Source organism: Triturus cristatus, chromosome 5_1 (assembly GCF_964204655.1).
Source record: "Triturus cristatus chromosome 5_1, aTriCri1.1, whole genome shotgun sequence".
Lineage (NCBI taxonomy): Eukaryota > Metazoa > Chordata > Amphibia > Caudata > Salamandridae > Triturus > Triturus cristatus.
In genome coordinates this window covers 812,643,942-812,670,507 of record NC_140587.1, presented here as the reverse complement: position 1 = coordinate 812,670,507, position 26,566 = coordinate 812,643,942, and the positions used below count along the sequence as shown (strand labels likewise).

General features: G+C 43.4%; 1 protein-coding gene across 5 annotated transcripts in view; it reads left to right on the top strand.

The window, feature by feature from the left end:
• SPIRE1 (spire type actin nucleation factor 1) overlaps positions 1-26,566 on the top strand; it is a 490,495-nt gene that overhangs the window by 355,804 nt on the left and 108,125 nt on the right. For all 5 annotated transcript variants that reach the window (XM_085605852.1, XM_085605851.1, XM_085605848.1 and 2 more), the window contains exon 6: positions 11,431-11,595. In XM_085605852.1, the coding sequence (XP_085461978.1) occupies positions 11,431-11,595 (165 nt within the window). The remainder of the gene's footprint in view (positions 1-11,430; positions 11,596-26,566) is intronic.

Genomic DNA, 26,566 nt, shown 5'->3' with positions numbered 1-26,566 from the left:
GCGTACGAAGGCGTGAATTTTGAACCCATGGCGGTCCCCTGCTCTTGTTTAAACCATGTGGTGGTAAACATGAAAAAATTGTTAACAAGGATCAGGTCTATCATCTCTATTAGCATCAAATTGTGGTTAAATAGACTGGCATGTCTGGTGGAAAGATAGAAGTCTACAGCTCTTTCCCCAAATTCTCGTTTAATGCAAGTATATAAGGATTCTACATCCAAAGTGGCAAACCACATGTTGTCATCCAATTCCAGATCTGGAAATCTGTTGAGTAGGTCAGTGCTATCCCTAATGTATGAGGGCGAATTTGTTACTAGCGGCTGCAAAAAAGTATCAACAAACTTGGCCAGTGCCTCTGTCATTGACCCAATACCCGAGATGATAGGTTGTCCCGGTGGGAATGGCATTTTATTGTGCACCTTAGGGAGCAGATAGATACAAGGGTACCTGGGGTTACTTATAGCCAGAAATCTATGCTCTGTATCGGATAGAAGACCCAGCTCTTTCCAATGTGTTAGTTGTAAATTTATTTTGATGGTGACAGCAATGCAGGGGTTGTTGGCCAGCTTAGTGTAATGTGCGGTGTTGTTTAATTGTCTTTCTACCACCTTCTCGTAGTCGGTCCTGTTCATAATGACAACATTCCCTCCTTTATCAGCCTCTCGTATTATTATGTCACCATTCTTACGTAGATTCATTGCTGCTCTCTCCAGTGATGATAAATTATCTAATGTATGTTTTTTGGATCTACTGATATGCTTGTCCTATAGGTTGTACAGTTCCTTGGTAACCAACTCATGAAATAGATCCAAGGTGTTAAGGTGTGTACCCTGGGGCATAAACTTACTGTTGTTGTGGAGGCCACTATCGCATGTGTAGTCTTGGGTGATGTTCATACTCGCTAACACATGTTAATAAGAGGATTTGTTGTCCGTGTCTAATGAAAGCAACGTGGCTACATTCTTGACATGTGAAACGGTGACATCAGTATGTGATGCGGGTACTGGAGGTATAAAATGCTCATAGTTGTTAAGAGAAAAATGGCATTTAAGTTTCGCATGTCTAACAAACGCGTTGGCTGGCTGTTTTCAAATGAAGTGCAACAGAAAATAAAAGACCAGGAAACACTGACACGCAAAATGTATTTTGTTGATATATTACTTTATATTTGATTACATTTTCTTTAATATTGCCTCTCATTCAAACCACTTGTCAAGAGTATATTTGTGATCTACAAGCAGAAGATCTTTTGAGGTGGGCAATATCGCATATTGCTAGTGACTAGTTCTGGTGGTGCAGTCTTCTGTGACTCGGCTGCTTTCGATTCCTCTCTGTATATTCCAACAGTAACAAGCATTTGCAGTGCAATAGGTCTCACATTTATGGGAGTTTGAGCTATTGGCATTGTAAATGACAATGCCTTTTATTTATGTTTTAGTTTTTAAAACCTAAATAAAAAGACATTCCCATTTACAATGCCAATAGCTTAAACTCTCGCAAATGCGAGGCCTATTGCATTCCAAATGCTTGTTTGTAAAAGTGCCCCATGCTGTGCTTTCACTTTAATGGTGGCCACGCCCCTTTCTTTAAGACGCGGCTCGTCTAAAGAAAGGTGTGGCCGCCATTAAAGTAAAACCACGGTATGGGGCGCTTTAAAAAAAAAAAAAAAGCACTTGTTAAGCAGCATAGCACGTGCAGAAGTGCCGCGCTGTGCAGGGAGCATTTTTGAAAGATAAATCGCAGCATCCATGATCGGGCGCTGCACTGTCATGAAAACAGGGTGGATTAGAGAGAGCCTGTCGTGGCTGCAAAAGCAGCTATATTAAAGACATTAAAGAAAGTAGTGCTCACAGACTGTAGATAAAACAAACCATGTAACAACACAAGTAAAAAGTCCAGTGCTCATGGGAGGTTACAACTGCAGATAAGGTATAACTAAGGAGGAATTAACAAGCCTATTAACGAATCAGAAGCAACCATTTAGAAAGAACAGTAACAGGAGCCAATTAAAAACATCGGCGGAGAATAGGCGGAGCATCAAGTCCATACCTGAATACAGCATGCCTCGCAGAGCAGCACATGCGCTACCCAGGCTCGACCTAAAAGTGGTGAACATAGGCAGAAATAAGTCAGTCTAGGACTTCCAAGTCCCACAACTCTGCTCAACTGACCTCCCCACCAACAGTTGCTATTTTGAGCCTGCTTGGAGTGAATAATTGATTTTAGAAATTGAGATTTGCCTTGTACTTCTGGTGATAAGCACAATAATCGAATCTTTACTCCTTGCACCATTAAAAGCAGGTGCACTGCCTTCAAGGGTAGTTTTATGTGGTCAATGAGTTTGAAAGCAAAAATGATTTCAACAGCCTGATTTTTTAAAATCATTTTCACTTTTGAATCTTTTTGTAGAGGCCCAAATTATGCTATTGCAATACCATGGCTGGGGAAGGGCCGTGGCACTTAACAGACCCACTTGGTTATAAAGCATAAATAGTGGATGTACTTACATACTAAGTGAGTCTCTATAGCGCCTAGATTTGAAAGCCTATCACGAGCCTAAATGACACACAGGTAAACTAACCTTTTGGTGGTGGTGTACCAGTGGAGAAGCTCCACCAAAATACTGTCTGCCCTAGGGATCCACCAAAATACTGTTTGCCCTAGAGATCCACCAAAATACTGTCTGCCCTTTGGAAGTAGAAACACTGAAGCATTAGAAACATGCAAACACATTTTGCTAACACTCCCAAATATCCTTTCTGTTGGCACGCACCAACTTTAGTTGCATCAGAGTAAGGGCCTCATTTGGAGTTTGGCAGGGCAGAGGCGCAACAGTAAATCAACAGGGCTCCTACCCTGCAAAAAGCACAGTTCCCACACTCTATTTAGAGTTGGGTAAACACTGTGTTTACCCCAGCAGAGTCACCACTCCCTATGCCAGTGTAGACCTCTACCCTAGAGGCACATCTGCCAAATAGTCGCCAGGCCACAGTGAAGGTCGCCTCGTCCTTTTGAGGGTAGGACAACCGTCACTCATTTTCCATGCCTATGTCTGCCATGTTATGCACAGTGGTCATGCAAAGGAAAAACACAGGAGTCCCCCATGTGCAGTGAGAATACACATAAGGTTGCACTTAAAACATGGCACCCATTTGGCAAGTCTGCAGTGCTGTGAAGGGAGCTGCTACAGTGACGGCTCCCTTCACAGTACAGAGATCACCGCCAGGATCTAAATGGCCCTCCCAAATCATTTTCACTGTTTATGCTTTTAAATTAGAATACAACATTTATTAATTCATAAACCTCACAATTAAAATTTCCTTGAAACCTTCGTGCAGTATAAAAGTACTAAGTGCAAAGTTAACTTAAGCAATACTTTTTCATTTTGATATAATTCACGTGAATTTATATTTGCGCAATTTTAAAGATGGAACACAACGCAGAGTATTCTGGAAGACACACAATGATATTTCAATGGGAGGAACATTTAACTAATCGGGCAGGGGTCTAGCCACGATAATAACCAACGACTTCATGAATCTCGCCAAACTGAAAAACACTGCCAACTGGTTGGACTTCAAACCCGTGACTGAAAAGAAAGTCTTCATTATAATCATGAAGCCAATGACCCACACCAATGATCCCCTCCCATCCACGATGGTGAAAAATCTCAACCACATCATCGCCCCGTTCTTGACTCTCATCATCAACACATCTCTCACCACGGGTTGTGTGTCGATCTCACTCCAACTAGGACAAATCACACCCATACCCAAAAATACCAGGGCTGACCCCAACGATCTCAACAACTTCAGACCTATCTCCAACCTCCCGGTCCTTGCCAAGACTTTGGAAAAATGTGTCTTACAGCAACTTTATCATCATATTAAAAATTTCTCCCTCCTTGACACTTTCCAATCCGGTTTTAGGAAAGGCTGTAGTACTGAAACGGCCATGCTGAACATATCGGGTGACATCCACAGAGCCTTAGATGAGGGTGATGCCTGCCTACTTATTCTACTTATCGGCAGCATTCGATACGGTCAATCACCCAGCCCTACTTGAGTCTTTGAAGTGGCGTTTTGGTTTGAATGGCACTGTACTAAAATGGTTCTCTTCCTTCCTTCAATACCACTCGCAACAAATCAAAATCAACTCTTGCCTCTCTAAACCTACTCGGATCAATCTTGGTGTGCCTCAGGGCTCAATTCTATCCCCTCCTTTTCAATCTCTTTATGGAACCCTTAACGGTCATCTTGAAACAGGCAGAGATCAAATACCACCTATAATCTGATGACCCCCCACTTTACTTAAAAAAAAAAATCACCCAGTGACATTCGACATCTTAACGACACATTGAACCAATTACAATCCTGGTTTTACGTAAATCACTTAAAGCTAAATCCCATCAAGACAGAAGTTATTCTTTTCTCCCCTAAAAGTAACCGCCTTCCAATACACGAATGGCTCATCGACCAAAATGCTTTAAAGTACTCTCTTACTTTATCAAACTCTCCAAAATCCCTTGGCTTCTTCCTAGACAACTACATGTCAATGAAAGAGCACATCAAGAATACAGCAAAAGGAGCACTGTACACACTCAAAAACCTCAATAAACTTAAACCATTTATTCCCGCAGATGATTTAAAAAAATGTGGTGCAATCTCTGGTCCTCTCTAAACTAGACTATGGTAATGCCACTCTCACTGGGATGCCTAAAACTCACCTCGCCCCCCTGAGATGTGTTCTTAACATGGCAGCCCGGCTCATCTCAGACGTTAAATGGTTTGAGTGCATCACTCATGCACTCAGGAGCCTCAACTGGCTTCCTATTGAAGGAAGATGTACCTACAAGACTGCATGTATCATCCACAAAGCCCTTCACTCTCTTACACCCAACTACTTGGAAAACAAGCTGACGAAAGCAGGAACCACTAGATCATTGAGAAGCTCCAATGCTCTTCTGCTCCTACCTCTCATTCTAAAAAAGACAGCAACCAAGTTGCGCTCTTTTTCTGGAAATGCTCCAAGAATATGGAACTCCCTACCTTGTGACCTTTAATGCACCCCTTCCTTCCCTTGCTTCAAGAAAAACTGAAACTCTTACTCCTCCAAAAATACTTTAACTCCTAGTCTACAGATCTTAGTAAAATATCGCTTTATCAGACCTACACCCTCTGTCTGATGTGGCGGTTCTCTCTTTTTTTTTGTGCTTCTGTCTTTTAGATCCTCTCGAATTGTGTCTCTAGTGTTGGTCACTTAACTTGCACCTTTGATGGGAACCATTTTTCTATTGAACTACTGTCTCCAATGTTCATTGCATGCCTGCATTTACTGTTTTTTTATCACAACCTTGTAAAGCGCTCTGAAACCTAAGGGTCTAGCTAGCGCTATATAAAACTTGTATAAATGAATTAATTATTAAGAAAATATAGTTGCAAAATGCTGCAGATATTTCCTAAAATAAATCACATTGGTTAGTGCTCAGTTCGCAGGTGAAATATAATTCATGGTTTAAGATGTTGGTAGCAGGAATGCTTTTGGTAAAGGCTGAGGTTACAGCCTGGGAGCATGATAGCGAGCTTGGTGGTTAATTTCGATTAGGACTAGGACTTCTTTCACCCACATCAGAGTTTTTTTCCTGAGATCTACACCACTTTTTATCACTTCTTAAAAATACTGAACTCGCCATTGCAAACCTAAACTAATGTTACGCATATTTTCTCCCTCATTAGACCAGCAGTTGGAGATTTCAAGAATTCCAACTCTGGAAATATTATTTCAAAATAAAAATCTTTCATGTCTCCCAAAAAACTTGAAATTCTTCAGGAACCCCAGGTTTCACCTTCAGAATTGAAATTTTCTAATCTGAGAGCCCCCAACTTTTTTTTAAACACATATATTTTATTGTTCAGTCAACTCCCAATTTACCAAATGCTACCAGGAATCTGGTACAATAACTGTGAATAAATGAATTTACCAGCATGACAGATGGGGCAGGCCTTATAAATTGTCCAAGTTACCTCGCCACTGCATGGTTTAGTTAGAAGGATCAAGCAGTATGAACGCGTCACTCGCCTGTACTTGGTAATTAACTTATGTCATTACAGAGTCCTTTTAAACGTCATGAATTATTCCTAACCTGAATTCTGAAGAGCAGAGCAGTCACGATGGTGGAGGCCATCTCTTTTGTGTACGCTTGTAATTCTAAAAAAAAATAAAGGAATGGAATGAGTCAGCGGAGTAACGAGCCTCGAAGGGCGCAAATTGTTATTTTTGTGTTCATTGTAATCATGGTGTTTACTCTGCTAATACTTGTGTGACTCATACCAGAAAGTCTCTGAAGATAACTAAGAGTAGGGAACAGGTCAGTCACCTGTCAGGATCACATGTGAATCTGACCCCACCCTGACTAACCTTTACGCGTGATTGTGGTACATGACTGAATGCCATGTCATAAGATTATGGCGTTTAAGTAGAATGTGCAAAATACCCAATCCAACAAAACACAAACCAAGCTAGAACATTAACAACATCTGATGCAGCTGAAAACACCAAACACTGAAATGAGAGCTGCAGCATTGCAATGTGCGGTGTCCTGGGAATCGCATTCAGAAACAGGCAGCAGGCTTTTTAAAATACCTCTCATATTGCTGCCTACCTCTAAAGAGAAACAGTGAAATGGCAAAAAGGACATATTGATTGGTGTGGAGAAAAGGAACTGTGTCCAGTGCTTAATTTGTGCCAGTGTTTGCTGGTGCTCAGCACCGGCACCTTTTTCTAAACAAGGCATATATTTATTAACCACATTGTGGCGCTGTGTGCCTATTGTTTTTAGCAGAATTCCACAATGGTGATGCAATATACTTTTAAAAAACGAGTAAGTAGGTAATGGCTGTCGCTAGCATTTAGTAGCAGTGGTTAGAGCTGAGATGCTCCATGTGCATGGACTCATGAAAAAAAAATTGGACTCTGGCACTTCATATTTTTCTGTGTGCAAATTCATCACTGGCTGTGTCGCCTTCCTGACATACCTAATGCCTGGGCTCAGAAAGAGGGGTTTAAGCCAAACTTTCCTGTGGTGCCCACCCACAAGACAGAAGAGTAATAAATGTATAAGAATCTTGATGCTGCTGGGAAAGTACATACATATATGCTGTCTGGAGGCTTCCTTTCCTACAACTCTAATATAACCCTCTCTGTTTAACTAAATTGCTTGCACTCAAGAACTAAAGAGCACCTTTTATATCGTAACAGAAAATACAAAGAATACTAAAGATTTTGAAAACAAGAATATGCACAGTGTAAGTGAACTCCATTATATTTAAAGGGATATGTTGGGCAGTTCACTGTATAGTGAGCTGAAAGCTATCTGAAGAATTGTAGCACAAATTCGTAAAATCAGTAAAAATTAAGAAAAGTGCTGTATTTTCCTGCTTTTTTTTCCAAGGACATTAACCATAAAGACCAATGTTTAGCAGGCATTTCTGGAGGTACACTTGTGAAATATTAACGTGACCTCTGGTTTGCCATCTGCGTCTGACGGAGCGTCAGGCGCAGATGGCAAACCAGAGTGGCTTGGAAACGAATAATGCGTTTTACTGTACATTTGAACAAATAGGATTAGCTAGAACAGCCCATCGGGTTTACAAGTGCGTGTCGGTAGTAACTCCTGGAGTATTCAAGTGCTTCTGTCTGGCGGGAGCGGCCCGCTACCAGAACAGGGAAAGGGGACAGGGAAAAGGGAAGCGGAACTGGAATGAGAGTGAAAGAGGCAAGGAAAAGGAAGGGAAGAGGGGAAACGGAACTGAGAGGGGAAAGGTGGCTGAAACTGAATGACTGTGAAAGATGGAAGAGAGAAGAAAGGAGAGGCCGGCACCAGGAGAGATGTAAAAAAGTTGCAGGAGGAATCTAATGGAAGGTGGGGGCGGGGCTGTTAGGAAAGGGAAGAACCCTTCCTCCCTTCTTTCATCTTTATTCCTCCTCTCCTAATCCTCCTCCTGAAATTAGTTGCCCTTCTTTCCTTTCTTCAGTCTTTCCCACTTCTTCTCATCTCTTTTTGCTTTTCTTTCTCCTTCTCTTCCATGACCAGGTTACCCTGCTGGTAATGTGAGATGATGATGTAAATCCATTTCCATGTCGCACTAGTTTTGCACTTTCCTGGAGACCTCTGGATGTGCCTGCATGCCTGACCTGTGCACACATTGGGCAACCCCAGACTGCCACACAGCAGCACCACACTAGCGCACACATATATCAGACACTTCTGCAAATACAACATGCCTACAAGCCTATCCGCCCATGACCCTGACCTAGCCAACACCGCGCCCACCATCTTCCAACTTTAGGAACCAAGTCGGTAGTAGCACTGTGGTGTTTATTTACTCTTTACGATCAATAAGCCTGCCTTTGGACTATTATGGCCTTAATCCCTAGGTCTATTGGTAAAAGGAGCCTCAATTAATTAGCTTAAAAAGCAACAAAATGGCTGCTTGTAGTAAAATATAAAAGTTATGAGTTCTTTTTGAGCCTAGCTCTGAAAATCAGCCTGCCTATAATGATATTTCATACAATGATTTCTGCTTTACATTCTCATGCTTTAGCCTTTTGTCTCTACGGGTTAATTTTGAATGCCTTTAGAAGAAACCTTTCAGCAAGTTTAAGACTGTTTGGAAGTCTAACATTTGTTTGACTGTCCTGTTTATTGTCTGCGGTCACGCAAACATGCTATTGCTTCAGAAATACTTTTTTATGTACAGCAGATCTATCTCTGTAATTTTAATAATTCTGCTATAGCTTGCAGCAGCTGAAATTGTGAACTGCATTAGGACATATCCTGAAACGACTCAATGTTGGGCATTCTCTGCTTTTAGAAAGCTCATGAGTCATCGAGGTATACACTGAAAATAGAAGCCCAAAATGAATGCTTCCAGGGCGGCATCATAATGCATTACAGTACAACACCCACATTTTCTACATAGTAATTCAAAGCATATTAAAGATTCGTGACAAAGCGAAATAATCCTCTCTAAGATAGAACTGAACTTCTCCAGATCAGAGAACCTCCTGTGCCTACCTCCTCATGATTAAGAGCACAATTCGACCAAGGGCTCAGTTGTGATAGTCAAAAAATCCCAGCATAGAGATATAGCACAATCATGTCTTTTCTCACACACAAGCAATTATCTTACCCATTTGTACTTGATTGTGTGTGTGTGTGTGTGTGGGAGGGTATTTGAGATGCTCCTGGTGCTAGTTTGTGCTTGTTCAGTTGTGTCATCTGCCTTGAACGATGAGGCAGTACCCAACACCCGAGCACTAGGAACTTCTCTGTCCGTATACATTGGCAGTGGCATCCTTCCCTTTTTCCTCTCTCGACCTCATATTACCAGTTGGCCAACTGATCCTGCGTTCAGCATCTAGTTTCGGGACATTCACCTGAGCTAGGGCAGTGACTTGTGCAATCTGTGTTATGATCGGATCTGTAAATAAATAGCCCTTTCAAGTTCGACCACCAAGATTTAGATTTTCTCCCAGGAAATGTATTACGTTTAAAGTCCTTTCACGCCCACTGTGAGATTCACTTCTTTTATGTAGCTTTGTTTATTCTCCTATTTCCTTTGAGCTTATCTTCTCTGGATTTTGGCATATGCTGTTTAAATAGATTGAACCAGTGAATACCACTGCATGTTGCACTTCACTATACTGTAAGGATTCTGAGCTTTGACTGCATGCCACTTAATAGTGACCATTAGTGGTTCTTGGGAGAGGGCCTTCTCACCCAGAACTGGTACTATCGCTTTCTATTCCTTTTGCTTCCAATTTCTGAGAAACCTCAGTCATTTAAATTTTTTTCTTTGTCGATTTAAGTGGAATCTAGATTATCCTGCTGAATTCTATTTTTGTCTTGCTGAAATTGTGACTTGGCTGCATCACTGAAATAATTGCTTACTTTGCGACCGTTCACACCCGCCTCTCTATTTGGTGGCTAACTGAACTATTGTATCAAATGTGCTTGGTCAATTTGGTAGACCGCACTATTCAGAAAGGTGTATAGAGGGTGGACTCCCATCTAGGAACACTCAAGGTGGTTGGTATTGCGAGGCTAACTAGAAAACAAGGGTATATGATGATTGTTTGAAGGTTATCCCTGATTCTGCTAATTTTAAATTTGAAACTGCAAATTATCTTACACTATATAAAATGCAGATTTTCCACTTAAATCTTGGAAATTGCAATAAACATGGCAAAGGTCCCAGTCTGACTATGCTTAGCACCTTTCATATATTGGTCCATGAAAAGGACTGTTTTAAATGAAAGCAAGTTATTATTTACTGTGTGACCTAGTACCCACACTTGATACTTTTGCACAAAATGTGGTTCATTTTTGAGCGGCCCTTAATTACAATTTGGGATCCTTTTTATTTTTCATTGTTTATGCTTCTTTTTTGGATTACCTCCATTCTTCACAGTTTTGTCAAATGTCTCAGAGTGTTTCTCATGTCTGACCTTCCCTACTCTGCTCACTCTTTATTGCACCTAACCCCATTCTTTATCTTCCCACTTTAGCCTTGTCAGTCCTATATTGATTGTAAAGTTTGGCTTACTGGTCCCTCTCAACGCTTACCTTTCTCCATAAATTAGTGACACTTGTACCCCTGCCTTTTGCGTCACATTAAGCTTTACGTGTAGGCAATTGCCAACTAACACCTTGGCAGACATACATTTTACTTGAGCAAATAACACGAGAGGGTAGGTCATTTTCCGTAAATAGGTGGGGTGGTTCCTTACAGTTGATCATCATTCCCTAAAGTATTATAATTTGACCTGCCTCTGTTTTTATCTTATGAAATTGACCCGAAGCCTTATTTTTATAAAATACTGACTTACGTAGTAAGAAGATGTTTAGTTTATAAAAGGCATCCATATCAGTGGTGTTGTGGAGACTTCCGGAGTGGCATAGTTTAGTCTAGGTTAGGGTCGTCCAATATGATCATACCAGACTTTCAGAATAGCCACTGACTGTAAACGAGTTCAATTTATATTCATTGTACACAAATGTATTTTATGTGGAGGCCTTAAATACCTGGCCTGGATATTTCTGGCTTTGACCAACTTTGTACAGTTCTCGTTTAGATAGTTTCCAATTAGCCCTCACATTACTCTTCATGTCATAATGTAAATTCTGCATCTAGACTCAGAAGAAAGCCCCACGTAAACAAATATAGAGAAGCCCACAAGAGGTTTTGGAGTTTTTTGACAGATACTTATCACACATTGCTGTAAAGAACATTACGAACAGGACATATACGGTCACATTTAAGAGGTACTCCTTTTTGTGTGAAGTACCACTTAACATTTGTTATGTAATCTAAATGTTGTGTTGGCAGTTGTAATCTGGGATTTCATTCCAATTCCTTGCTTCCTCAGGCCTGTTTCTGGGTGCAAGTGATGCGAGATTTGCGAAATGGAGTGAAACTGAAGAAGGTCCAGGAGCGTCAGTACAACATGCTACCAATAGAGTTTCAGCTGACGCCCTACGAGATGCTAATGGATGATATTCGCTCGAAACGCTATACTTTGAGGAAGGTGATGGTAAGTTCTTTGAAAGGTGATCCTCTAGGCCAGGTTTTCTCAGGAATACCAATAATGATGCATGACCCTGTATCCGAGGAAAAATTCAATTATATGTTGTGTGAAGTGTGCTTCATAACACCAGACGGGAGTAAGGAGTAGGACACATCTTTGCTGTCGGGTTCTATGAGGACATCCTTATTCACAGTGCAATCACATGACTTCGCAAGCACCGCAGTTATTCATGATGCAGTGTCAACACCTCCAATTTACATTGCTATATAATTGTTTATATAATGAAGCCTGCTCCCTCATCTTAGCCTAGGTCTACATGCCTGTTTTGCTTTATGCTGTGACTCCTCCTCTGACTGTATTAAAAGCGGCACCCTTTGTAGAGGAGTAAATACACTCTAGACGTCACTGTACCTCTCAGTACATTAAGTGATCAGAGGCCTAATGATCTACAAGGAACAACGTAGTGGGAGTTCCGCATTCCTGAAGGTTGTTGACATCACACCTTCCACACCCAGGAAGCGTGTTAGAACAGTTTACCATATATCACAACATGTACTGTTACTGATGAAAGGTGCAAGAAAGAAAATTATTGTTGTATAATTTGCTGAAACGATTCTATTATTTGCCCATAGCAGTAATTTCTTTCCTTGCTGCAGTCCAATTTACCCCATTAAGCTCACCATCCACTGATGGGCACAGGTCTAGTTGGGAATGCTTTCCATGGGATCTATAACTTGGATGGCGGATCGGAATGAATGAATCACAGGGCCTGGTTGAGCCTTTTAGATATAGGAGTGAAGGTGTTTTGTCTAGTTCCAGATAGAATGAATTTCAGAGTGTACAAATTTGGCAACAAGGTGCAAAAGAAAAGAAAAAGGTTTACAGGTGTGAACTAGATTATTAATTGCCTCTGATCTTACAGTGATTGTATCTTATTTGGGAAATGTCGCTTTTTATTGACAGCATTTATTTGAATATCTTTGGTGGAGTTGATCTGGATGCATTAAGCACCTTGTCACACCCCTCCTCTATTTAGTGAAACTGTGCCCAAGCACATGGGGTATGACCCCCAGAAGCTCCTTGTCTTTCTGGCACATTGTCCCTCTCTGTTTACATTTCCTTTCATCATCGTGGGCATTGAGGATTACAAAGATTGTGCTGCCATGCAGTGCTATACTGTCCCTCGGCCTGTCTCCTCCTGTTCACCCCTCATCTTAGTTTTTGTTTCAGTCTACCGTCCTTGGGGACTGTTGAAGCGGAAGACTTCTGAGCCCAATATAATTTTTTTAAATTTCTTATTTATTTTCCTTCATTTGGTCCTTTGATGGACCTTGCTCGTCACGTTGAGGGCTGAAGGAAACTAGGGTGTCAACTCTTGGCCACCCAATGAGGACCAGGAAGTGGTAACCAACTTACAAATTAGTGATCAAGTTCAAATATACCACCCTCAATACCATACTGTAACGGTATAGGATGGCAACTGAAAGTCCAAACCTCCTAAAGAAATGTAGTCGGGCCAAAATCATGCAAACTAACAGCTCAGTGACTGCTGCGCTAACAACAGCAATACGATCTGTTGTTCTGAAAACAATCTGTGACTATCTTTGCTATACATTAGAATTTAGATCTCATATTCACAGTCTCTGTGGAAAGAACATTAGTGAATTAAAAAAAATTCCAACATTTATGGTTTCAATTTGCGTTATATTACCCAGAAATAAAAATCAAGGCAATAATCATCACTGTCTCTTGCAAAAACATGACTCATATGAGGCCAGCTAACTGGAAGTAGAGGAAGATTGGTTCTGCTACCATGTCTACACCTAGGAATTCTTAGACCACTCTGAAAAATATAGGTGACCAGGGAGGATTTGCAGTAATTAGCGTAGAGTTTGCACGCTTGTTCTCTGGTTGGCACTGTATGGTTCACTGCTGAGGCTCAACAGGAATAGGACCTGGAGTACACGTCATGGTTAATGGCTCCGCCTACTGCAGAGTGAGGGGCCCTCTGAGATTCCAGAAAGAGAACCAGGTGGAGGGCAAACCCAATATACCCTTGAGGGCTTAGGCAGATAAATTGAGATTCCAGCATCTCACAGATATACAAGGGCATTAGACCACGCTGAGGTCCTTGCAGCTTGGTTCGGTGTTCCTCGCGCCTACATGACTCTGCTGTCTTCCTTAACCACCTTTTGCAAATTTTTATAAAAACCTCCAAGTTTATCCAGCTTAAGTAAATAAGAGAGCATTGTATGATGGATCCTGTGAGCGATCTGGGGCTTTCTCTTGTCCCTCTTGTATCCCATAACTTGAGCTTTCAAGTCTGCTTCATGGGAGGTTGGTGGGAGGGCTGGCAGAAGTTCAGAGACTAGTTTCTCTTTTATTTCATACGTCAAACACGTAACTAATTCCAGCAAGCATTATGTGCCAAATCTTGTCGTGAGAAGAAATACCAAACCCTTTTTAGGTCAGGCTTGACAACAGAGATGTTGTTAGACCTTATGTAATCCACAGACAAAAAGCTTTAAGAAGCCCTACAGGCAGTGTCGGACTAGCCTAAAGGGCAATCAGGCAGTGCCCGAAGGGCTGGTGTCAAAGATCAGTGTGTCGGCCAGTCTTTTTGCAGTTTATTGGCCTGTTTGTTCTCCAGGTGGGACAGTTTTTACTGTTGATTTCCCTAAAAATTACCACAAGCACTGCCTGCAGTACGCCCACATGCATGCAGTCTCCCATTCCTCCTTGCAAATTATACAGTGTGTTTTACCAAGTTCTTAACTGGCCTAATTTGCAAATGTGGGGCACTTTTTTAGCTATCTAGTTCACAAATGGAGGGGCTGCTTTTATTTTGGTGCCTGGTCCTATTTTTTTGTCCTAGTCCGACCCTGCCTACGGGAGAGGGGCTTTGGCTGTACCTACATTTTGATTCTCTCAAATCCAGCATTTGATTGTGCAGAGGTTGTGTGCTTCTGCCGATAAAGAGCTCTTTATGCCTTGTGGGAACCCCTGTGCACAGTACAATAGTCCTAAATTGGTTTTGATGCCATTTTTCAGATGCAATACCTTTGATATCTTATGTATTAAGGCTTATAACCAGGTATTTTTTGTTACAGGGAATCTCACTTACTACCATAGTAGGCAAAGTTTTTGGTGGTGGTTGCCCTCTCTGACAAACACTGGGTGAAGGTGAATTGCATGGTGATTTTCCTCGTTTGTGCCGCCTCATAGTGGCTGTGTATATTTTTGCCAAATGTTATTTTTTTACATATTTATACTTGTATGACTGTATGCCTGATGGCTGCCTGTTGGGAAAGGTTATGCTCAATAGAGTATTCCTGAGTTGGTTACAGTGACAGGGCAATTATAAAGTACATACATCTGATTGGTTCATTGAGAAATGCTGTCAGATGTCATAGATGTTAACTGTTTGTTATAAACATTTACAGAGAGCATAGGCCTGAAATATTATGAAAAACATAAAGGCTAAGGCCTTTAAGACTGGATTGTTGATACACAGAGTTAAAAACTGTAGAAATTTATTTTGTTGCTTGGAATATGAGATTCCTGCAGTAGGCCGGGCCTTGGTGTTTGTTACTTTGTGTGACAAATCCTGGGGTAGGTTTGTTCTTGGTCGTTTTTAGGCAGGCTTGGATATTGTTTTGCTAGCTGTAATATGGTTTATATTTGTAATTTTATGGCTACATATCAGTGGGTCCTTTGAGGAAAAGCTTGTGCTCAATACAGATGCCTGAGTTTTATAGTGACATGCCAGTGATAAAGGCTATATGCCGATTAATTATTTGGAAAACATTTAATTATATGTGATGGGGCTGATCTGTTTATTATGCAAAGTTATGGCAAAGGCTACCATGGGAGGCAAGAGTTTTGAAGTTGGTTACACCTCTGCCAAACCCTTGTGGTAGAACTTTTACACTGCCAGAGACCTTATTAGGCACTCTTAGGAGGGGCTGTTTATTGTGTGCCAACAGAAATTCTGTACTTAGTTTTAATTGTATTCCTACATGCCTGGTGGTTGACGTGTGGTATATCTAAAGCTCAATACAGTGTGCCTGCGTTGGTTATGGCAGCAACCCGCCCTAAAGGATACAGAACTGATTGGTTAATTGGAAAAAATGTATGTCAAATGGCTAATGCCTGTTCTGTTTGTTACAAAATCTATGACAAAGGCTGCAAGCCTGACTTATTTACTGTGAAAAAGAAATAAAGGATAATAGGTCTTTACTGGTGAAGTGCTATTACGATGTGTTAAAACCTGTATACATTGAATCAGACAAAAATAATGTAGTTGGCAATGGTTTTGGTGTTTGTTAACCCTGCGCTTTGTAGCACCCTCAGGGTAGAAGATTTGCATTTCAGAAACCTTGCTAGGCCTTTTTGGCGGTATTTCATACTGTTTCACCTACTGTAATTGTTTATTTGTTTGTAATTTTATGCTTAGAATTTAATGGAGTGTGTATTAAACTACTGTTTTGATCTGGACTGACCGCTTTAGCTGTCTGCTTGGCTCTTATAATCGAAAAAGTTCATACAAATAAATTCATACATACACCTTCATGGAAGGACTTTGAGTTAGCCGTCTTTAGCCATCATTGTGTTTGAGTGTCGTTCACATTCTGTTTCTGCTCAAGACTGGATACGCCATGGTACAGTCAGTCAGCGCACTTCAGCCATTGGCTCTATTGCCTTTAGTATGATGGCATTTTCCCTGATAAGGTGGGCACATGTGCCTCAACTTAAGTATGATTCAGTGCTAGGGCTTGTGCATTTTTTATGTTTTCCTCTTGTATAGGTTCCCCTTTTTAGGTCGAGGACCGCCGGTCTGCCGAAGTCAGAACCGGAAGTCAGAGATTTAATGACTTGGAGAAGAGGGGCTTGAACCCGCCCCTCTTCTCCCCTGTTCTCCATTGGCTGGCCTCTTGAATGCTGGCCAGCCATTGGAGAAGAGGTCCCGTCACTCCGATCAGGCCCCGTCCTTTTCGGATCGGGGGGCGTGTTTTTTGCAGAAAGTCTAATTATCTCCTCCAGCCAATGGCAAGAGGAGATAACAGCAAAACACGCCCCCGAATCTGAAAAGGACGCTGCGTTTCTCCGAGGCATTTCTGCTCTGCCTCGGAGAAAGGCAGTGGTGTCTTCCGGTGCCCTCGGCTTGTAAACAGACTCCGTGTCACTTTCTCTTGCTCGGACATCACAGGGACTCCCCGCTGCGGGCTCTGCTAATAGACTCCTTCCTGCTCTGTAGCCACTTCTGCAAGCCCCTCCACAAAAGGTAGGCCATGTGAGGGGGTAAAACATCTGGTCACACATGGATGCTTGTCAATTGCTAAAGGAACATGCAATTCGGTAGCCTGTGATTGGTACATTTAATTTCGGATAGTTCCAATGGAGCAATCGAATAGGTGCCCTGAGGGAGACTCGAGGGAAGACTCGAGGGTCCGCATCAATGTGTTCATGAGCACCTCCTCTCCCCTCCCCTCGACCTCGGTTGAAGGCCCGGATCTGCTGGGGGTGAGGTGTCAGTTATTTATGGATCTGCAATGTCAGAAAGAGAAAATAAATCCACGCATCGGCTCTCCTCGCTATCAAAGAGACCCCCGCCCGCCCGCCTCCCTCCCTTCCACCATCATAGCGTCTGAAAATGGAGTCATGAGGCCAGAGCGTGGGTTACAAATGAGAGGTGCACCCCTTTCGGAGAGATAAACGCAGCTGCCTTTGTCTGACACAATTGGGACACGTTGATCGCCCCCGTCGTCTGCCACCCTATTGTTTGCCAAATGGAGGCGTTGGGGTCGCAGGTTGAGTGGCTCGTGGTACCGGAGAGACCCTACTACCAACCCAGAAACCAACCTTGTGTGTGTAACATCTGACTGTGGTGGCATTAAAGGGGGGCTGAACGGGGACGCCCGGCCCCGCCCCTTTCCCTACGCCGTCCCCCGTGTGCAGAACTGCTGCATCGCTAGCAAATGGTGTGTGTTTAAGCAAAGTCGTATACAGATCATTCTATTGGGGGGGGGGGGGGATACTTATCATCTGGTTGTACCAGAATATTAGGTGTCTTATCTTAACTGAGACACATTTACTGCCCATCGACTCCCCGACTCCCCGTCCACCTTTGTGTGTGCAAGGTTGAGACCCTGAGAGAAGATGTCATGTTTTATATCCCGTAAGATGTCGTGTGTGTGTGCGCGTGAGTGTATACAAGTGGCATGTACCAGCATCCCGCCCCTTTAGACATGTCTCGTATATCGAAGGCGGGGGATGGGTGTTTGGGAACAGGGTATCACTTGTACTGATCGTTACAGGTGCAGCTGCGGCGCAGAAAGGGTTATTGAATTCTGCTGCTTTGTCATGCTATATGTATGCATTATGTAGTGTGCGTGCCTCCTATACCCACGATATGGCCATGTTGGAATCTCCCTCCCTACTTCTATCTGCCCTGCACGATGGTCAACACGTGATCTCCTGTGGTTCTATAGTCACTTCCCGTATCTGCCAAGATTGACAGCGCCTAGAACCTGGCTCGGTGTCGCTCCGAGGCGCCATAAAAAGAATGGGACGTTTGCACTGCTTTCTAGCAGCACATGATTACACATTTCATGCACAATTCCTTCTTTCCGCTTTTATCTTAGAAGAAGAAATGTAAAAGAGTTTTGTTAAATACAATGATTTCCATGTTCTTATACATGTCCCTGGAACATCCTTCATGAGACACTTGAATGCTCTTCCAGTTGTATATATTGGCATGGGCTATTGGTATATTCAATTCTGCTTTGTCCCGAATGACCCCTTGTGTATTCATCTTCCCTCGCATACACGCAGGATGCCTCCTCTGTGTATGTACTGTGCTGCATCAAAGCGCTATGAAGATGCAGGAAGGCAGCATGTGACGCTATAGGAACCTATTAAGTCTCTCGAATAAGTCATTGTGGTATGGGCGAGTGTACCCCTCCTCCACGGGGTTGCCCTTCGAAGCAGAGGGGTCAATCGCATTGCAGATGACCACCGACACTCCCTTGAGGTCGCCACTAACCCCCATTTTAAAAGCAGGATGGCCGCCTCTCTGCCTTCTGTGTGGCCGGGGGATGGGAGGCTGACAGTGAGGGCCATCTGCTGCTCTATTAGCCGCGTACTCCGGAATCTGCCCTCCCCCACCCTTCCTCCGCTTGCATATACAGACCTATATACGTAGGTCTCCATTCACAGACGTAGGCCCTTGCATTCACCGTGGTGCCAGACAGCGCACTATACATGGCTTACCTGTACTGTAGAGAGCGCAGGAGTTACCACCACAGCCTGGTGAGCATGCCATGTGACAGACTCTACCCCAGCCCTACCAGCCAGCAGCCTGTCACAGAATCTCCAGCGCTCCAATGGTGGACAATGTCCGGATTTCCAGCCGGACATAGGACTGGCTGCGCCTCAATCGTTCCTTCTTTCAGGGGGCAGCAAGCTGTATCGAAACCTACACACTCCCTCGAACGTTGCACGTGACTGACTTCCTCCCAAAGCTACCACCTTGCAGAGGCACGATTATCCAGAACCTGGCACGTCTTCACAGTGCATTCCAGGGAGGAGGGAGTGTTTGGTGGGGGGGCGGTGTTTGTGTGTGTGTGTTTGTGTCTCCAATCTGTATTATGTCGCTTTTATGTTTTTTCAAGCTCTTCGAGCCAGCGGGGTGCGGAGACGCCGGCATCCTACGGGCCCTGAAATGATAGCTATAGAATAATGTCATGAGCAATGCCAATAGCTCTAACTTTAACAATGCCGAGACCGTTGCATTGTAAATGCTTGTTTCCTTTCCTTACCTTTCTGGAGCTTCCGGCAGCTTTTCAGTCAATGCTACTGGGCTGCTCGTTTACTGCTCACTTATTCTGCCGTGCACTGCATCCTGCAAAGCCACTATTTCTAAACCAGATCGACTCTCACTGCTCTGTTTAATGTTTCACTTATAATTGCAATCACGTGTGCTACATTCATTCAGTAGTACTTTTCTTTTTTCTATGTGTTAATGAGTCAGTAGGTGGATAAATGGAAGAGTATCCAATCTCACCTTTCACTGCAGAGACACTCATTTACAAGGAAGTGCTATTGGCATCGCCAATGCTTGTTTGACAAATGGATCCCACAGGAGAAGATGAAGCGAAGTTTGATCTAACAAAGTAGTATTTGTCTTTAGCTTTGGTCATCTGTACATCCGTGCTGTTTAGGTGGGCCACGCTGCCTGAAATAGTTCTGGGATCACCAGTAATCCCCTGTCAGTTCATTTTCCCAGACCCCTGCTGCAGGCACCAGACCAAACCATTGCTCTCGCTGTCCAGCACGAAGGGGGTGCGAGAGATGTTTCACCTGATAGATAGGTGTCCTAGTGGAGTTACTGGACACAAAGGCAACAATGTCACCCGCAGAGACTGGCTGTGATGCGCAGGGGACAACTAGCACTCTGAATTCAGAGGATGTGGTCCGTCGGCTGGACTGCCGACTTTGGTGCTGGCAACCAGGGTTCGAGCCTCGGAGTCGCGTCCACATCCTGTGATTCTGGGCCAATCACTTAATCTCCCCGTGCCTGAATGTGTAATGTAAATACAGTGCTCATGTAAAGCGCTCCAATACCTTCGAGTCGAGTTCGCGCTATATAAAATCTACACACAAAAAATAAAAAATTCAGGAGTGGCCCCAAGACCTGGGTGTTCGAGTAGCCCCACCCCACGCAGCGCCTGGATGCCCCTCTGGGTGATTAGCGCACTCTACAAATACTGAAATACTAATAATAATAGTGATTCTCTCTGTAGCACCCCACAAATACCTTCAATCAATACTACATGAGGCTTGCAGCAAACCTATGTATCTTGTCTGTACCGGAGAAGGCTAGCGCAGAGACATGGGCTCAATAAACAATGTTAGCAAATGGAGAAATAACAATGGTGCAGGAAGACGTGTGCTGCAGGACAGGGAGACCGTTGGATGTGGACAGAGAGCACTTCTGCACCTTGCATAGAGAAGCTATTGAAACCGGGACATGGAAAATATATATGTGCAACACACCAAGACTGAAGACGCAACCTGTTTGGCGTGATAGACAAACTTGCTGGACAAGGATACACTCATGGGGTGCTGCAACCCGTTCATGACACTATGACTTGATAGGCTGCATTGACCTATGTGTAAAGGAGTCCCGCACGGAGACACTACTACTCAAAAGATAGTTTCAGCAACACAGTAATTGAAACAGAGAGGCATAGCTATGTCAACAGAGGTATTTACACACCTGAGAGAAGGGGACGTGTAATCATCGAATGGATTATGGCTACTAGGACAGAGGAGTTGGACAGGAAACGCACGGAAAGTGGGACAGGGAGGCACCAGCAATGAGAGAGTGAAACGCACACATTGTAGGTAGGTACAAAGGCACCAGCGCAGGGAATACATTGACACAGGAACAAAGAATACACTGACCGGTGGATAGGGAATACAGTGATGGGGAGCAGAAAATGCACAATCACCGAGGTAGGATCGCACATACGTAAAGGGGACACATCCACGGATACATAGACGGAGACTATACTGACATGGGGGACCATAGGGCATGGGTAAGCAGACCCTGGATATTCGAATAGGGGGGCAGGAGGAAAGGGGGAACAAGACCGGAAAGTGCGGGGATGAAGACCCTGGTAAACATTATCACAAGGGACCATACAGGGTCAAGGTCAAGAAGATCTAGGATTAGGTGGCGATGGAAAAAAACAAAATAAATGATGGGTGCAATACTTGAATTAATCCCAGCCCCTGGTTATTACTTTATGCCACATTCAGTCGATCATTGCTTTGCTGTGACACTACAACCAGGGACCAATATTATGAAAATCAGCCATTGTCCTGATCCAGTAGGATAGGTCAAGCCAGTCCTTCTATGATGTGTTGCCTCTAAACGGGAATACACGCAACCCGAGAGTCGACAGCCACTACAAACAACAGTATATAAAAGTAAAACGCTCCAAATTGTTGCTAGCCCATTTGTACATTATTAAGTTAAACTGGATACGCGTGGGTTTACTACGTTAGACCTGACTGCTTTCAGAAAACAGCTGCACAACACAACTATATGGAAACCATTTGGTATGCTGCAGCCTGTTTTGTTTGCATCAACAGATATTAATTTCTCTATCCACTGCTGCTTTACTGTTTACCTGTCGCCGGAGGCATGAATTGGCAGCGACAGATCCCTTTGTTTGTGCCTTCCTCAAACATTAGCATTTGCCAAGTTACATCATTTGCTTCCCCATGTCTCTAACTCTACTTCCTTGTTGGTATTCATGACATTGCTGTGCAGGTCTGTCTGACAAAAAACATGGTGCTTTGATCATGATTTGCTTTTAGCTTTATCTTCCTTCTGTGTGTAACTTAGGGGAGCATGGCATGGAATAAGTCCAGAGAACCAGTTGAAAACATGAAGAACCTGGCAAGGGAACCTTGTTTGATTGCACTCAACTATGACACTGAGTTGGCAAATCTTCAAGTGTTCGGTGCACAAGCTATTCAAGATTTCCAATATAGTCATAACTACGTCGACTGGAAATGATCTCCTAAACTATTGTATTAATACTTATGTTCTGCCTCTTCATGATCATTTGTTCTTTTACTGTTTGGAGGTTGTTCCTTGGTAACTTCTCTCAACGGCATGGTACTTCTCCATGTGAAATGACATTTTTATTTGTAACGTGCACTAATACCCGAGGGTGTCTAGGCGCAGCGGATCTGAAAAAGAGGCTACCCGGAGGTGAGAAAAGCTGGTTAGTAAGCTCAAGCTAATTATTAAACAGCCAGGTTTTTAGAAGTTTGCAAAAAGCTTTCTTTCTTAAGTGCCAGAGGTAGAGAATTCCACAAGCTAACTATGCCTGTCATGAAACTTCTTTCCCCAGGAGGCAGTTTTTGCCCTTGGGATTGCAAGATTAAAATATGTGGCCGAGCAAAGCTGCCCTTCTGGGACATACAACCAGAATCTGTGTGCAAAATAATCGGGACCAAGCCCATGTAGAGCTTTAAAGGCGATACAAAGGGACTTAAATTCAATCGCCTTTTACCTGCAGCCAGTGCAGAATTGTCACTGAAGGCTCTGAATTGTCAGCTAGCATTCAAAGAGCTGTCTTTCCAACCCAAGCCAGCTATTTTTGCTCAGAGAGGAGTATTGTTTGACCTTTGATTGATCTTCAGAGATTATCTGGCTAACCAGTGATATGCGAATTACTAGTGCTACTTACCTCCTATACTTGTTTCAAGTTAGTTTGATTATGAAGATTCTATTAATCGGTGAGGTCTCCTTTTCCTGTAATTGAGAACTATAAGCTGGCGCACCCCCATCCTCCATCGGAGACCCTATCTTACCACACCACTCCACTGCGTGGAATCTAAGGCTGATGGTTGAGGAACAAAGTTGGTTAAGCAAGGCAACAGAGAAACTGAAATTGATTGACAGAGCTTAGATCAATCCACCGGATTTTATCTCTACTTTCGTCACTTCTTGTCTGTCTGACTCTTTGATATGTCTAAGTGATGATCCCTCTGCCCATAGTGTCTTGATGTCCTTTTCTAGCATTTGTGGATCTGTAAAGGCTGGGGTTCCTCCTCCCCACCCCCAGACAAGTGGTTTGACACGAAGTGTTAGTGAGCGCATAAAGACCTATTGGCGGCTCTGCATAAAAAGCCTTGTTGTCAAGAAGAGGTTAGGAAGGCCAGGGAAGATTATAGCTCGGAGTGCAAAAAGTGTCAGAATCAGTTAAAAAGGGAGGCTTGGGAGAATTTGCTTGCTGCCACCTCACAGCAAGACAGTGCAGCCTTCTGGCGAGTGGTGAAACCACCCTCTGTTTAGCTGTGAGCAGCTGTCGAATCAGTCTCTAACCAGCTCCATGTAGGCTTGGAGTGATCATTTCGAGGCCAGTTACTATCATGAGGGCACGGATTCCCCCTCCCCCGATGCCGAGTGGACCAGAGAATCTTATTTCAATGGGATGAGGTGAGAACAGTAATCCCAGGAAAGGACCCCGGTCCAGACAGGGTCCCTGGTGACCTTTAGAAGGCTCTCGTCGACTTGTGGGCCCCCTTACTGACCCTACACATAAATGCAGTCGCCAGTGGACCTTTGCCACCATCTTGGTGCTACTCGATAATTGTCCTGATATTTAAAACCAGCATTGGCATAGCCAATAGGTCTTGCCTTTGGGACCTTATAATTGTTTAGTTATCCAGCACAATATCCTTGGTGCAACAACATCAAGTGTTGCATGGCTAAACACTTATAAGGTCCCAAAGGCGAGACCTATTGGCTATGCCATTGCTCGTTTGCGCCTTGCTATAGTGTGTTCAGCATAGTGCCTTAGGAAAGACTGTTGCACAAGCCACCAGGCTTTGCTTCTTCTCGAAGTCGGATCACATCACCTCAGTGGTTCCCTGTGACTCCCCAAATCATGTTCCTACTAGTTTGCATGACTTTCAAAACTGAGGGCTTAGTTCAGAATTGCCAGCGCATTACAAACAATTTTAGTATGTGTGACCTTGCTGTGAGTACACAGGCCCAAAACACTCTTTAGCCCCTGGGAATGAAGACCAACCCCAAGGTTACTGAGCATCCTGTAAATGACGTAGATATTACATCTTCTCTAGGAATTCGAAATTACCAGCAAGTGAGGCCTCCAGACCCTAAGCAACGACTTTAACCCCACCCCACAAGCACCTTACACTAACTGCTAAACACACACCAGACACCAGTTACCGGGTGGCAACTTCCTAGAGATTGCATCTAACCAGTGAACCATAACACCTTCCCTGTAGACTGCATTATAGGAGAGATGCAGAAACAATTTAATCCATTAATGACAGGCAACATTAAGGAGAAAGGAAAAAAGATGCAATTAGTGGTTAATTCAAAGAATAACAAAATGCGATATTAATCGCATGTTTCCATATTTATATAAAAATAATTCATGTATACCATTTTCTAGTTTTGGTTGACAATCGAATGATCTTAGCTTCCTGATCGATTTCAGAGGATCACAGAGTCTGATTGTTTGAAAAAGCAAGGAGACTTTGTTTTCGCAATGACAGATCTCTAGCGCCATCTGGTGGCACATCTTTGGAGTCCACCTCTTCATACGGAGGAATGGAGCACTTTTTCAGTTCGGCTTAAAAACAAGCCCGTGCGCGCGAGAGCGAGCACCAGGCCATATGTTTTGAATTATCGCGCCCATGTCTGGGCACGATAATTCAAAACATATGGCGCCCGTGTGGGTAACCGCAAGTAATAGGCCACACATGCACGAGCATGTAGTGAGCTTTTGAAAGCCCCTTACTAAAAGTCTCGCCAGTGCCGCGTATGTGCGCTGCTACAGGCTCGACCTAAAAAGGAACAGTGCAAACCTTTTATAGGCCCATATCTCTGATATAGGCCGGGTGTTGTAGGACGGTCTCTCGTCCTGGGCTGAAGAGCATAACATCCTGTCTGATTTACAATATGGGTTTAGGACTGGTCGGGGCACTATTGACTTTTCTGCAAATACATTAAAGCAAAGAAGGGTGCAATCCATCTGACCGTCATGGACCGCTCGGCTTTTGATAGTCAACCGTGCCAAGCTGAAGTCCATGATGGCGCAGGTGGGGTCAAGCCTGCACTGCTCACTTTCTTGCGAGATTTGCACAATGGCCTTTCGGCTTCGGTGAGATATGGCCCCAATGGAGAATGCACACCGCACTTTAGCCTGAAGTGAGGGGTTCGCCAGGGTCGCATTCTTGCACCTTGTTTGTTTATTCGTTATATTATTCATCTCGATTCAGCCTTAACAGAACTGCCCCTGTATGTTCCCAGGGTAGTTGGTTGTCAGATTACTACTCTGCTTTATGCAGATGACACGATTTTAATTGCGCGCACTGCCAGGGGGCTACAGTCTCTTTTGGATCTGTTTATCTGTTTTATGGATAGTCTCGATCTTTCCACTAATTTTCTGAAATCTCACATTATGGTAGTTTGCCCTAACAACACCAAAACCCAGAAACTTGTGGCAAAGGGCCACCATATCAGTAAGGTTGATAATTTCCATTATTTGGGTATTTTCTGTTGGATTCTCATTTTAATTGCCACTCGCTGATTTATCATAACATAATGTCCTTCAATAGGGCCACATACATTATTGGCGATTTTTCTGCCCCCCTGTATGTACTCATCTGAAGTCTGTTTTGAATAGTTCCAAAGCCAAATGTATCCCTATAGGCACCTACAGTTGAGAGATTTGGGATTACGGGCCCCCATCCAAACAGCAGAAAACAAGTTTTTCAGAGTGCTTCTAAAGATCTCACAAAGCACACCTGCTGAGGTTGCTCATAATGAATTGGGTATGGGATACATATTTGATTTCATCTGGCTCCGTCCCTTGCTTCTTTGGTTTTCAGTTTGGTTGAAGGATTTGTTGGAGCTCAACAGGTTAATTATTCGCAACTGCTTGGGCCTGGACAACACATCACAAATTCCCTGGCTGCATTATGTCTCGTCCAGCTTGAGAGTTTTAGGGAGATCCAAGCTTTTGTCTGATCTACGTTATATTGTTAAACTAGATGTTACATTGGTTAAACTAGTCTTTAGCGCCAATATTTCAGCATAGCACAAGGCCCTCGCTTTGACCAAGTATTCTCTGCGCCACTTCACCTTGGTTAAATCTGTGAGTGGCATGGAACCATACCTAAATCTGGATATGTCCAGTTATCATCGAAGGCTGTTGACCCTTTTCAGGCTCAATTTGTTCCCACAGCGCATGCTCCCCAACCGTAGCTGGTTTAAAGATTCTGACTTGTGTGGACTTGTGACAGTGCCTCTGTTCCTGATACGTTGCATATTGTTATGATCTGCCCTAGGTTCAGCGACTTGCGTCATAACTATATACGGCCCCTTTTGTTACCAATGAATTTTAAACAAGCGAGACTG